At 38.4% G+C, this 14,450-nt stretch overlaps 2 protein-coding genes and 1 pseudogene across 3 annotated transcripts; all 3 read left to right on the forward strand.

Moving 5' to 3' along the window:
* Positions 1–646: 646 nt before the first annotated feature.
* On the forward strand, positions 647–3,718 carry LOC137709153 (G-type lectin S-receptor-like serine/threonine-protein kinase At2g19130; annotated as a pseudogene).
* Positions 3,719–6,638: 2,920 nt separating this feature from the next.
* On the forward strand, positions 6,639–8,960 carry LOC137749398 (uncharacterized). The gene has a single exon (XM_068489492.1). It carries the CDS (start codon positions 6,772–6,774, stop codon positions 7,531–7,533), a length of 762 nt encoding a protein of 253 aa, XP_068345593.1. The 5' UTR covers positions 6,639–6,771; the 3' UTR covers positions 7,534–8,960.
* A 136-nt stretch (positions 8,961–9,096) lies between these two features.
* LOC137749396 (centromere/kinetochore protein zw10 homolog) lies at positions 9,097–14,323 on the forward strand. Of its 2 annotated transcripts, XM_068489489.1 has the most exons (15): positions 9,097–9,971; positions 10,136–10,273; positions 10,449–10,622; positions 10,848–11,009; positions 11,224–11,457; positions 11,534–11,671; positions 11,915–12,007; positions 12,440–12,535; positions 12,800–12,928; positions 13,021–13,098; positions 13,234–13,392; positions 13,480–13,627; positions 13,731–13,813; positions 13,927–14,003; positions 14,098–14,323. In XM_068489489.1, the coding sequence occupies exons 1-15, from the start codon at positions 9,414–9,416 to the stop codon at positions 14,126–14,128; spliced, it is 2,298 nt and encodes a 765-aa protein (XP_068345590.1). In that variant the 5' UTR covers positions 9,097–9,413; the 3' UTR covers positions 14,129–14,323. The 2 variants fall into 2 exon arrangements, with proteins under 2 accessions (XP_068345590.1, XP_068345591.1); XM_068489490.1 differs by lacking the exon at positions 11,534–11,671.
* The last annotated feature ends 127 nt before the right edge of the window (positions 14,324–14,450 follow it).

Raw genomic sequence — 14,450 nt, forward strand, 5'->3', positions numbered from 1 at the left:
ATACAGCTTAAATCAATAAGTCGAGGGTTTCTTCCGAAATTGAAGAAATTGAAGAATCTCAGCAAAAATAACATAAAATAAATTTTTTTTTTTTTTTTTTTTTGCCACTAAATCTATGCATTGCATAGCCTAAGTAGGGCAAATTTTTATGTACGACCAGTCACATGCGGCCCTTGTCTCACAAACTTGAGATCATGGGTTGGTCTAGCCCGTTATTAAGCATCACAGAGAGGTCTAGTTTGTGTACTGTCACACAACCACCTGGTCTGCCGGTCGGCCTTCCAATTTTTCCATGTGTAGAAGCAAAACTTACATGTACATTCCACGAGCTTTGCTCATCCGCACATTTTTTTTCACTTGTGCACTGTTGAGATTTAACTCAATTCCAATTAGTTCAATCTCAACCGTTCACTCATGAAAAAAAAAATGTCGGGGAGAAATTTCCATACATTTCATGTATTTGCAACAGGGATATTTGGCATTGCCATGTACAATATAATGATCTTTGACTGGTTTGTTGGTTGACTTGACAACTTCCAACTAGTAATCTACCTAATTCTGGTTGAGCTCCATTCATAGCAACAAAAATAGGAGAGGAAGAGTCAAGTTTGGCACCAGCTTGCAGAAAATCCGACTCTTTGAAGAGATGGATATCAGTAGCCACAATAACTTCATTTCCCAGTCTGTTGTTCTGCTTCTGTTATGTTTCACCTTCAATGGAATTTCCATGGCATCTGACACCATCTATGCAGGCCAATCTCTTTCTGGAAGCCAAACACTCACCTCTCCAGGTGACAGATTTGAGCTGGGTTTCTTCACACCAGGTAACTCTCGAAACTATTACGTAGGCATTTGGTACAAAAATATCCGCCCTCAAACAGTAGTTTCGGTAGCAAACAGAAAAAAACCTGCTTCTGATTCGTATTCTTTGGCATTGCAACTCTTCCGAAATGGAAGCTTAGTGCTGCTGGACCAAACAAAATATACAATTTGGTCAACTCGTTCTGCAGCAGCGGTTTCTAATTCCACCATGGCAGTGCTTCTTGACAACGGGAACTTTGTCATCAGGGATGAACCTGATTCATCCGCTGTTTTATGGCAGAGTTTTGATCACCCCGCTGACACTTAGCTTCCAGGTGCCAAGCTTGGAGATAATAAGCTTACCAAGGAGAAACTAATTCTTACTCCCTGGAGAAACCCACAAAATCCAGCCCCTGGAATATTTTCACTTGAGATAGAACAAGCTGGAAGCAGGGTTTTCTTATTTCGAAATGGTTCCGCCATTAGTGTTTGGGATTGGCGAGGTGACAATCATAGCATTCCTTCCTACTGCTTTTATTGTCAAGTGAAAATTCTGTTGAAAATGAGAATGAAAGCTCTTTAACTTACGTTCCCATCAATCCTAATTCATTTGTGAGATACAAACTTTTGAATGGTCTACTCGAGTTTTATAACGGCAGTGAGACAATAAACACTTGGGGTGGACAACGTACCTAGTGTGGTGCTTTTAGTATCTGTGACTCTCAGAGTTTGCCTCATTGTCGATGCTTGGAAGGACTTGAACCCAAAATCCCAGAAGATTGGGATTTTGGAGGTTATTCTTATGGTTGTGTGACTAAAACTCCTTTGCGGTGCAGTGATAGGAAATCACAAATTTTTGGGAGTACCTGATGTTTCTTATTCCCAATATTCTGAATCGTTAAAGGTTAAAAGCATTGAGGAATGTAGATTAGCATGCTCAAGAGATTGCTCGATCACTGCCTTCGCTTACAATAACGACTGCATGATTTGGAAAGGGGATGTATTCGATCTGTATCAACTACCATACTCTGTAACTAGACTAAGGGATGGCTTAAAAATTCATATACGAGTTGCAGATTCTACCGACAAGGTTAAGAGAGAGACTACTTGGATTGCTATTGGAGTACTTGCGGGGTTCCTTTCAATCTCAACCATTCTCATCGCATTTCTCAAAAGGAAGCGGTCAAAAGGAACATCGGCAATAGTTCAGGATTCCTTGGTGCTGTTCAAGTATAGAGATTTAAGAAAAGCAACGGAGAACTTCTCAAAAAAAGTTGGGGAAGGAGGTTTTGGTTCTGTTTTCAAGGGGATAATGCCCAATTCAACTGCCATAGCAGTGAAAGAACTTAAATATCTGGAGCAGGGAGAGAAGCAATTTCGTGCTGAAGTGGGGACAATTGGCACAATCCACCACATTAATCTCGTTCGCCTTTGGGGATTTTGCGCAGAAGCTTCAAAACGACTTTTGGTATATGAGTACATGCAAATGGTTCTCTGCAATCTCTTTTTCATCAAGAGAATGCACTAATGTTAGATTGGAAAGGAAGATATCATATTGCCATAGGGACTGCCAGAGGATTGGCTTACCTACATGATGAGTGCTGAGACTGCATAATACACTATGATATTAAGCCTAACATTATTTTGTTGGATGCAGAATACAGTCCAAAACTGGCTGACTTTGGTCTTGCGAAACTTGTTGGAAGACACCATAGTCGCGTTCTAACAACCATGAGAGGAACTGTAGGTTATCTTGCACCAGAATGGCCTTCAGGTGAAGCCATCACGCCAAAAGCTGATGTCATTAGGTATGGCATGTTGCTGATTGAGGTTATATCAGGTAGGAGAAACAGAGAAGGATTAGATGAGGGGTTAGAAAACTACCGTCCTATCAGGGTTGCAAATGTAGTTAATAAAGGAGAAGATGTCGTTACACTGTTGGATTACAAGTTGGAAGGTCGTGTTGACAAAGATGAACTCGCTAGAGCATGCAAAGTCACTTGTTGGTGCATTCAAGAAGATGAGAAGGACAGACAACAATGAGGCAGATTGTTCAAATTCTTGAGGGAGTTTCAGATGTCGGCATACCCCCAATCCTACAGTTCCTCCAGCGCCTAGTAGGAAGTCCATTAGAAGGCATTAATCACCTGAAGAGTACTTCCAGTTCAGGTTTGTGGTCATACTCTGATGATCAAAGTGCATTTCAAGCCAAAGTCAACAACTGTGAAACGAATGTTCACGAGGATGCACCTTAAGGGGAACATAGTCCATCCATCTACTAGTATGCGTCAAGACCGCATTTCCATTACAATTTACATTGTAACTCTGTACACATGATATGTATCAGAAATAAGTTTTCTTCAGTATCTAACTAGAGTTCAGAAATTTATGAGGCTCACAGACTCGTAGAGTCGCTTATTGAAGTGCGCCGCAGCAAGCACTTTGTATGTACTATTGAAGAAAAGCCTCTTGTTCTAAATAAGATCAGTTGTTTTTGAAATACTTTTTGCCGGCATTCGATATGCAGGACTAGACTAGACTAGCAAAATGACTAGATTTCATGTGCAATCAAGGAAGATTACGGATATTGTCTTCTAACTTGAAGGATTAAGACGGACAATACATACGAGACCAATGTCCAAAACTTGAAACTATTCATCCAGAAAATAGTTTAACAATCTCGGACAATGAACAAAGTAAAAATAACATTATAAATTAACAAACTTGATAAATCCCAAGAAGTAAAATGTGAGCAAGTGACAGCAGCCATTAGAACTGAAGAAAAATAATTTCTTTTTCTTCAAAACATAATCAGAACACGTAGAATGATAGAATCCAATAACAGCATTCAAAGAAGAATACCCAGTAAAGTGTTCATTAATACATAGAAATTCCAAATATTAAAAGGAGAACTAGAAAAAAGTTGCAGAGGAGGAGCTTACAGTTGAGGAGCAGAAGCAAAGAGCAGTGGAAGAAAAAAGCAAAAGGGTTTCTTCAGACCACACGGGTTCTATTTTTGGGTAAATTTTCCATTGATTTCGGGAAATTTTCAATTAGAGTTTAGGGTGTAGAGGAACAGAAAACCTTCTGGGTTGTTTGAGAGTGAAATGGCGAGCAAATTCTGTTCGAGACAGAGAAAGCGGAGAGCTGTTGCAACTTGCAGCTGGTTTAAACTCATGTACGGAACTGACATCTTCTTTGGTTCAGAATGGAATTAGATCCTCTCCGGATCCCTTCGCTGGGGATTCCGGGATCAATGGATAATAACCGTTCATAAAAAATCGTGTAATTACAACTTTTTCCTTTTTATATTTTTCATGCAAAACGAGGTTGTTTTATTTTTTAAAATATAAAAAGTATTCAATTGTGGCCGCATGATCTTTGATGAACAGTTATTATTCATTCATCTCCAAATCCCCAATGAGGAGATGTAAAGGATCTAATTCCATTCAAAATGGCAAAAATAACCTCTTGGGAGAATTTTAAATTGTACGAAGAAAGTTGAGATTCTACCATAAGTCAATTGGCAAAATGGGGAGTCAGTTTATTGTGCCGAACTATTTCGGATTAAACTAGCTTAGACTAGATAAAGCTGATCTGATTTAGTGAAATGTTTGGTTTAGTACCAGAATGAGCAGCATAATTTTAAAAAATACCCAATGTGTCATTTCTGGATTTTTGAAATTATATTTTGCTCCATGGCTCTCACTTAGAAATGAGAGGGAATGTCATTGGATCATATTACTAATAGCATTGTTAATTATTAGTACTTCAAGCAAATCATCTTGCATTCCTCCCCTCTTCCTTTCTAAAAATAATTACAGCGGCATGCATGCACGATGATTTTTTAAGAGTGCTAATTATTGTTTTTATGTTAAACTATGATTTATTAGCGATTATGGCAGAGTCAGAATTCTATGTGATAGGGGCTGGAAGGCCTTTGATATTGGTATTGAGAAAAAAATTTCAAACTCATAACATGAGCAATTGAGATAATCTTCACAAAATTAAAAGACACATTATATTTAATAGAGAGAATCAAAATAATTGTCCAATACCATTAAGTGGGAGGTAGAGAGCAGGATAATTAGTAAAAAAAATTGGAATTATAGAAAGAAAATACAAAGAAATCTAGTTTGAATTGTTTGACAATAAAAAAGGACAGCTGCAAATAGGGTAATGCTAGGTAAACCAAATTTGTAAATCAAATTTGCAAAATAAATGATGTGTCATCAATAGAAAATAAGAACGTTAATCAACAGTTAAGTAATAATTCAACCATCAACAACCATACCATTTGATTTACAAAATTTAGTTTAAAATTTTGGTCACCCTACCATTACCCCTACAAATAATAGTTGATTAGGTTGCTTTAGAAATAACATTAAAGTCAATTTTAAAACCCCCATCCCTAAACTCACAGTTTCACTGAACTGCAAAGACAAAACAAACAAAATTATTAGAAAAATATAAGGCATGATGTCATTCAACTCAACTTCTTTACGAGATCAATTCATCTTCTTTTTCATATCTTACAGTTCTACATTGCATGCTTGATGGCTAAAACGTTCTTACACAATGATTAGGATGGGCTTGAGACCACTTTGATCTCTTAGTGGCTCCACCCTGCGACTAACCTTTGTTGAATATAAAATTATTTTGTCATTGACAGGATTCGAGGTATCATCTATCGGTGGCGTGCTGTGCTAGTGGAATCACTAGCGGAGGCAGGGTGAGAATGACCCCAACAACATGCCTTTGTTATAACTAAATTTTAGTATCTCACCCAAGGAATTTATACATGGATAATACAACTCGTGTATTTGATACTATTTTTTTGTAAATAATTAAGGACAAAAATGATATATACTAAGGTCTCATTTGGCAGCTTGAACTATCCTGACTATTTCAGTTTGATAGGATAACTACTCGTCGGATAGTGCTTATTTATTATCAGATTGTATTGACTATTGCAATTAGATAGGATAAAATTTCAAGAGTCTAAATTTTCGTCTTAGAAGTAAAATAATGTCATGACAAGCCGACGGATAATCTTGACTAGTGAGGATTGTGATCAATGGTCTTTGCTTGAAACAAAAGGGTGGGAAATACGTAGGATAAAATGAAAATGTCACCATACTACGTATGATGCATGCACTTGGTTCTAGATCTTTCCTAGCTAAGCTAGAATAATGTCCAAATGAACATCAAAATTATCTTCCCACCTTTATTTTATTGCCTTTGGACTTGTAGGTAAAATAAAACTTATCCACACAACAGAAATTAGTAAATACAAGAATGTTCGACAAATTTTCAACAATTTTGCTAATTTTTTAATTAAGACGGCTCCTTTGACGACTGTTTATTTACTTAGCAATGAAGTAAGACAATTTTTTTTTTTAAGCAAACGATATTATCTACATTAAGAGGAAGAGAGTAGGCTTAGCCTCACAATGGGCTAGCGATAATGTGGTTTACATTCGTCTTTGACGAAAATCGAACCTAAGACCTTCACTTACAAATGAAGAAAAATATTACTAAGTCGTAGTACTAAGTGGCATGAAATAAAACAACTTAATTTCACAATAAAAACCCAATGTTTAATTTAAATTTGAGTTTTATTACCGTCAATCATTCGAGGATAAGCAAATAATTTTCATCCCAACTATTATTGGTCCACAATGAAACGCAGAAGCATCAAGAACTAAGATTTAAATAACCAATATCAATTATTTAAAAAATATAATAAAATACTGTAAAAAGGAAAAAGAAAATCTTCTAATCTGTAATTTTACATTTGCCACGTGTGTTCCTAGATTTTAGATTCGTATTCGCCACGGAACAAGTAGTCGAGATATAAAATGTCATAAACACAGCCGACTCCAAAGTTAAACGAAATCATTTTCTTTCCGCAAGCAAAAAGCTAAATCGCAGAACAAGAAAGAAAGAGCAACGCTTCCAACAACCAACATGAATAAGCTCTATAACAAGAAAGGCAAAGTTCACCCGTCACCGTCGCCGCCCTCCGTAGCCGACCCTCTGACCCTTCTTCCGGCAACCATCCTCGCCTTGGCCGTATCCCTCTCCCCCGAAGACCAAGAGGTCTTGGCCTACCTCATCTCCTGCACCAAAAACTCAGGCGGTTGCGCAACGAACCAGCGTGGGCCTACTACTACTAAGTCCAATCGTGCACCGGCCACAGGGCCGTCGCAGGTAATATCCATAACTTGTATCGAGTCACACAACTCCAACGCGGACAACACCGATGGCGGCCACAAGGCACACCAGAAGCACAACAGGGTTGGCGTCGAAGCTGGTGGGCCGCAGTACCACCACCCTCCTACGTTCCAGTGCGACTGCTTCAGGTGCTACATGAGTTTTTGGGCACGGTGGGACGCTTCGCCGAACCGCCAGCTGATCCATGAAATCCTTGAGGCTTATGAGGAGAGGTTGGTGGAGAAGAAGAGGAGCAGAAACTCAAAGGTGAAGAAAGAGAGAAGGAAGGCTAACAAGGGCAGTGGTGATCATTTGGGATCTGGGGAATTAGGGCATGGGGACAAGAAGGAGGTGGAGGAGGTTCCACAAGTGGTGGACGCTGGTGTTGTTGCTGGTGAAGTGATGAGTGGTGGTGAGTCTGGTGATGATGAAGGTTGTGAGGTTGGAGTGGATAGGGGGACCATGAGGAGGCTGGTGAGTTCCATTGGGGACAAGATTTGGGGTCTTTGGAATTAGGGTTAGGGTTATCCTCAACACAGATAAGTTTCCAGGTACCAATAATTCCTTTTGGTGTTAGATTTAATCCTTAAATTGTTTTCCTTTTGTGTATATTACCCATCTTGTTAAAAAAAGCAATTGGGATTAATGGCTTCATCTGCCATTTGGGTTTTTCATTTCATTAGTATCATTTTTTTTTCCAAGATTGTATTACTAGGTTGGATTAGTTTGGATTTAAGTTCCAATATTCCAATTTAGTGCTGAATTTTGGATTATTTAATTGAGTTCCTCTTGTAAATGATCTATATATTTTTGCTTAAGTTGTGAAACTTTTAGTGTTCAATTCATCTGCAGAAACAATTTGCTTATTTTTCTGTTATCGTTTGCTTGATTATTAAGAATTTTAACTTAGATTAGATTCGTTCACACAAATTAATATTTTAATAAATTCGTACACTTCCAAATTTAAGTTTTTTTCGATGTCCACGAGTATCTATAAGCAAAACAAAAAACAAAAAAAGACTTAGTCTTTGTTTAATAATTTAGTCATCAATTTAACTAAAGTCCAGAGTAAAATAGGATGACTGTAGGTAATGGGGTTGAAGTTGAAAGGGTCAAAGGTCAATCGTTCATCAGCGTTGAATAGAAGATGAACCAATGCAGTCAACAGACACAAAAGTATGACCGACTGTTGTACGTTTGAAACTTGAGAGTGCCAAGTTTCCTCCGATGCTTCTTTCTTCTCCTTTTCCTTTTGAGTACGAGAGAAAAAAACTTAATAATTACGTGGAAACTAAACAGAAAAGGAGAAGATGAAGAGGAAGAGGAATCTTTCATAGTTAATTGTTACTTGTTAGCAAGGAAAAGGATGATGCTTATAGAAAAAAAAGGAAAAGGATGATGTTTTGTGTCGACTAAACTGTTGTTTTAGGCAAAGGTATAATGGTCAACCTCTTAGGTCGTTGCCTATTTGAAATATTTTAATGAACAATGGGCGGATAGGTAGAAAGAGGCATCTTACGACACCCTATTAAGGGAGAAACTTTCTTATATAGAATGTTGCACATCAAAAGAATCTGACTGCTTGCGAGTAGTTTAATTGGAATGTTTTAGACATCAGAACAAGAAATCTCGTGATTGATGGTTGGAAAATATTTTCAGTGTGCCGAGAACACTCGGTACACCAAGTGTCATAACACAAGTGGTTGGAGACTTAAAATTTTGTTTTCAACAACTTGTGTTATGTCACTTGGTATACAGGACTGTGTTTCTAGAATATTGAAAATTTTCTCCTCGAATAGAAGGGTTTTGGAGAAGCATTTTGTTATAAATGCTATTCTCCTTGGAGGATTAGTTGGTTATTGTTGACATCCAACATTTAATTGTACATGCTACTTAATATTACAGTCTAATAGTATTTCTCTTTATTTATAAGTGAGAGATTTTAGGTTCAATTCTCGTGAAAGACGAATTTGAACCGTATTATTATTAACTCATTGTGCCCACTCCCGGGATAATTATACCTAGTTCCCCACCTCATAGATAATATCGTTTGTTAAATAAAAGGGGAAAAGAACAATCGTCACGCAGAGTACGTTGAATCGATTAAAGAAAAGTTGGGTTTTGGGCTTCGGCTATATTTGAATCTTGAAATTTGAAACTCAAAGCTCAGCCCATTATTCCATAGTAGGCCCATATAAGAACAAAAATAATTCCCCGCGGGTAATAACAGCCCGCCCCAAAATCCAACACCAACGCTCCCGGCGCACGTTATCACACTCCGCCTAAAACCTCCGCCAGTCGCATCTCTTCGTTCTTCATCCACCACTCCGATACAAACTACACTCCTCCGACTGAGTCTCCCCACCCGGCAGTCCCAGCCGCCCGATCCGCGGGAAATGGGCGCCCTGTTCGACTCAATCAACGTCCGAGAGCTCCTGTCGGCGCAGGACCTCAGCGACCCCACGACCCCTCTGTCTGCGCCGGATCTCCGCCTCCTCATCCAGCGCCTCGACTCCCACTCGCTCCAAATCAAGTCCAAAATCCAATCTTACCTCCTCTCTCACCACCAGGAGTTCGCCAACCTTTTCTCCGTCTGCAACGACGCCGTTTCGCGCTCCAACCAAATTTCCGACGACGTCGTCCAGCTTCTGAGTTCAATTTCCGACCGCCCCATCGAGGCGGAGATTGGGCAGATTATGAAGCAGATGAGCGCCACGACGAAAGAGGCGAGGGAGAAGAAGGCGCTGTTGGAGTTGGTGAGGGCAATTCTGGAAATAAGTGAAAGGTTGAAGGGCGCCAGTGAGGGGTTGAGGAATGGACGGCTGAGGTTCGCCGCCCAGGAACTGAGGGAGCTGAAGAATACTCTTAGGGTTTCGGATGATGATCGGGTTGATGAGGGAGAGCCTGTGGTGTACAGATTGCTGAGGAAGGAGTGGTCAGAGTGCTTTGAGGAGGTAAAGAAGATTACTTTCTGTTTGGTTGCCGAGAAAAATAAACGGAAATGAGAGAAATTTAAATAGCTAGTTCATGAAAAAAATGCTATTGTGGTTGTTTAATTGGTGATTTTTATTTGAGTTTGTGATTGTATTTTTTAGAGGAATTCAGTTTGGGTTTGTAGATTCAAGAAGTGCTTGTGAGGTTCATCAGAAATGCGGTCCGGTTTGAGCGGGAATCGAATAGAATCTGTGTCAAGTATGTACTTAGCATTGATGGAAACGATGGGTTTGAGCTCCGCACCGTTTTGGAAGCTTTGGATGTAAGTTGAAGTTAATATCTTTTGGTCCTCCCCCTTGCCTTTGAAATCAGTACAAGTAGATGCATTGCTCAAAACTACACGAAATTTGCAATTCAAATAATTTTTGCTTAAAATAATGAGATCAATGGGGTTTGTAATGAATTCAGTTATCTGGTTTTGTTATGGGGATTTCTAGGTAGTCGGCATTTTGGATTATGGTCTTGGTAAAGTTGCCGACTTGATGATCAAGCATGTCATCTCCCCAGCTCTAAATTTTGGAGCTCCTGTGTCCTTTGTAGCTGAAGTAAATCGAGACTCACAAGTTCTGACTGAGGCTATACTGAACATTGTACCATCAAATGATCCTAAGGTAGTTTTTACATGTCAATCTTGTCTAAATTTTTTTCAGTCTTATTGTTCAACGGTTTGTCTAATACATGTTTGAGAAAAAAATTGGGTTCACTTTAAATTATCATATATTATTGATTCGCGGGAGTGACTCCTTTAGTTATCAATTCAATAAGGGGTATTCCACAAATTTGTACTCATTGGATTCCAATAAGTGTTGCATTGGCATTTTCCTTTGGATTTTCAGATTGAAAAAATGGATGGTGAGACTATCTACTCAGGGATTATTCAGGTTATCAAGTTTATTTGCAACTACATCTGCCTTCAAGATGAGTCTTGGATTCGATGCATTGGGAGATTGACATGGCCAAGGATTTCAGAGTTAATTATTTCTAAATTTCTTTCTAAGGTTATTCCTTTTATCTCTTCGCACCCATCCATTCTTTTCTATCTGTTTTTTTTTTTTTTGAATTCTGTTATAAATATATGTTAGCAAACAAGTATAGGATTTTCGGTGAATACTCAAAGTTACTTCTTCATTAGCTGCATTAAAATTGCTACTTGCATCATGCCATTTATCATTTTGTACGTCTATGTAATGGAGACATGTTTTGTTGTTTCAGGTTGTTCCTGAAGATGCTTCAAAACTTGCTGACTTTCTTAAGATCATTAGTTGTACTTCCAAATTTGAGACTGCTTTAAGTGAAATGAAGTTTATTTCAGCATCTGATAACAGAGATAACCAGTTGAGCAAGTTTGCTGAAAATGTCGAGGTTTACTTTGCATCCAGGAAGAAGTCAGAGATCTTGGCAAAAGCCAGAAATCTGCTTCTACAATGTGATTTTTCTGCTCTTCAAGTAAGCTTCTATAACTTGAATGCATTTGTAGCTATTTTGATATTTCCAGCCTTTGAACAATATATTTTTCCCACAGGAGTATCCAAGAAATAACAAGAATGATCTGGATGCTGCCAAATCTCCAGAGCTTGTTAACTTGCTATTCCTGTCAGGGAAGTGTGTGGTGTCCAAAGCAGCGATTGAACTAATGAATCTAGTGCACCAGACACTTACGGTATCTGGGTTAAAACTCATAAATGTTTGATTTTTCCCCTTAATGATTTAGTAAAATAGAAAAGCAACCTTAAGTTGAAGAGCAACCTGCTTGCCTCAAGGCACTAATTAGTGCTTGCATTTGAGATTTCATTTTCATGATTAATGCATATTTCCTCAAGTTTCAGTTTTCTTGCCTCTTGATTCTTCGTATAAATTACCATTTGTTATATTTTAAGGCTACAACTGTGATTGGAATATGTAGGATGTTTGTGTGTCATCCCCCAGAGTTGCTTTGGAGTTCTATCGGGCTGCTAGGGATGCTCTACTTCTCTATGAAGTCGTGGTTCCTGTCAAGGTTAGTACAGGAAACCAGTACTATAAACTTTAGCTACTGACCATTTTTACACCTTTGTTAAGACAATCTAAAAAGTGCAGGTGTGATGTTACGTCTGTCCCATGATGTTGTCTATTGTACTAAATTTTTTGAGAATCCGTATCCCGGCTTCCTTCTCTCTGTTTCTTTCTAAGGTTTATTCATGAAAGATACAAAAGAGGTCTCTGATGATGTTTTTATGCCCTTTTTTTATGAACCACAAAAATCATTTTAATATTTTAGTTGCAGTATTTTTCTCTATGTATTAACTTAACATCATATCTCAGTTTATAACTGCTCTGGCAAATCTCTATCAAGTTTACTTTCTGGCCTGTTTTCACCTCACTTAGTTTTTCATCAATATTGGTGATTTTTGCATGCAATATAAGTAATCTTCTCTCTTGACTTGTGAAGCTAGAAAGGTATCTTGATGGAATCAACCAGGTTGCTGTTCTTATGCAAAATGATTGCCTTTATCTATCTCAGGAGATACTGGGGCTTGCTTTCGAGGTAGGCGATAAACAGCCATAATCGGCTCTTGTTATGGATTTTGTTGATTCTATTCCCCACCATCACCAAGATCACATGCATGCTTGCACCTATAATCACTCTTATATCGTGTATCACCATCCAATCAAAAAAATGTATGTCCGAATATTGCACCAAATAATGACGGTTCACTATTTATAGGATACCTAACTTAGATCCCAACAGAATGGTGATTTGCTATTCTGTTAATAGTGGAATTCATACAGTTGTACACTTTTGTCCCAGTATCGCTCAGACTTTCCAAGTTCCCTCAAAGAACATGCTATGTTTGTTGATATGGCTCCAAGATTCCATCTTATGGCGGAGGAAATACTGCAGAGACAAATTCAACATGTTATTCGTAGTTTGAGAGAGGTATAATTGTGCTAAAATCTTTCAATTCATATAAGAGCTAGAAAGTTATGTAGTTTAGAAAATTGGAATTTCAATAAATTGTCTTTTACCAGGCTCTAGATGGCGCTGATGGATTTCAGAATACCCATGAAAGGCAGCAATTTCAATCTGCAAGTTGGAGTATAGATCAGGTGGCCTGCTGTGAATTTTAATGAGGAACTTTTGTTTCATGAATCATATTATATTTGATATATTTGTTAAGGCCTTTTTAGTGCCTTAGTTTTTGTTGCGAGGTATGTCTGTAAGGCTAAACATATCTTGTTCAGGTTGTTTTGATTGTGGACAAAGTACGTTTGATATGGGAGCCGATCCTGTTGCCTTCAACTTACAAGAGAAGCATGTGTATGATTCTTGAATCGGTTTTTTCCAAGGTCACAAAAGACATACTCCTTTTAGATGATATGGCAGCAGAAGAAACATTACAGGTATAATCTTTTGGTCATATATCCGGTTTTTGTACTTCTGATGCTTGGTGTGTGCAGCTAACTAAAACGATGTATTTATGTTCCTAGCTTCAAAGTCTGATTCATTTGATGCTGGAGAGCCTAATTTCTTTGCTGGAGTCCCTGGCTGCTCTCCAAGTAGAGAAGTCCCAAGAGGGCATCACTTGCACCCTTGACGATCACATACCTTCGTTATGTAAAATTCGTAAATTGGCAGGCATGTATTTCCTCTGATGCTGAAAGTTCAGTGTGATTCGGTAACGAACTAGATGTCTTGCAAACAGTGACCTAATTCTCATTTTGTGTTTCAAATTCTTCAGAATTATTAGATATGCCCTTAAAATATGTCACAACGGCTTGGGAAAGTGGAGAATTGCGCAGTTGTGGTTTTACGTCGTCAGAGGTATGATTTCATTTCTGTTAGTACGAGGCATGATTTCACTTGACCCCGTATTCTGTTCAGCTTTATGTGCTGTTCATGTCTCAAGGGTTTTACAAGCTCCTCCAATTTTTCAGGTAGAAGATTTTATCAAGGCCATATTTGCAGATTCACCTTTGAGAAAAGAATGCTTAGCGAGGATCAAAGGCGAATGGTAAAAAGCGCATCTTATTTTCCCTGAACTTCAACGAAAGAAATTCTGAATTAGGTACAAGGAGGTGTACTTTGTTTTTTTTTTTTTCTTTCAGTCAGAGAAGACGGGAAAACGAGCGTACGTAGACACTGGGGCATGTATAGGTGATTCGCGTTGCTGTGGATCCGATACGAGGTATTAGGTACCACATGGTTAAAATGTGATGGATCTTGACCCTTTTTTTCTTTCCTTTCTGGATTTGGAATCCAATGGATCATTGTAAGCTGCAAAATTTTGGATTTCAAATTTTCAATGATATGCAAGAATCTAGTTTCTCCCCATATGTTGCCCTTCATAATTTCTTAATGTTGATTAGTGGTAATGTTTTGAGAGAGAACCATTTCATGCACTCTCAGAGGAACGGGCCGCATTTTATGCGCACGAGTGGCCAGGCTCTGGTCACACTGC

The sequence above is a fragment of the Pyrus communis genome, chromosome 11 (genome assembly GCF_963583255.1).
Source record: "Pyrus communis chromosome 11, drPyrComm1.1, whole genome shotgun sequence".
In the NCBI taxonomy this organism is placed as follows: domain Eukaryota; kingdom Viridiplantae; phylum Streptophyta; class Magnoliopsida; order Rosales; family Rosaceae; genus Pyrus; species Pyrus communis.

Bases quoted from the DNA above. Each gene is read 5' to 3' on its own strand.
- LOC137749398 (XM_068489492.1), top strand. From the start codon at position 6,772: ATGAATAAGCTCTATAACAAGAAAGGCAAAGTTCACCCGTCACCGTCG.
- LOC137749396 (XM_068489489.1), top strand. From the start codon at position 9,414: ATGGGCGCCCTGTTCGACTCAATCAACGTCCGAGAGCTCCTGTCGGCG. The intron at 11,458-11,533 runs GTAAGCTTCTAT...TTTTTCCCACAG, and splicing joins GTGATTTTTCTGCTCTTCAA to GAGTATCCAAGAAATAACAA. The intron at 13,393-13,479 runs GTATAATCTTTT...TTATGTTCCTAG, and splicing joins CAGCAGAAGAAACATTACAG to CTTCAAAGTCTGATTCATTT.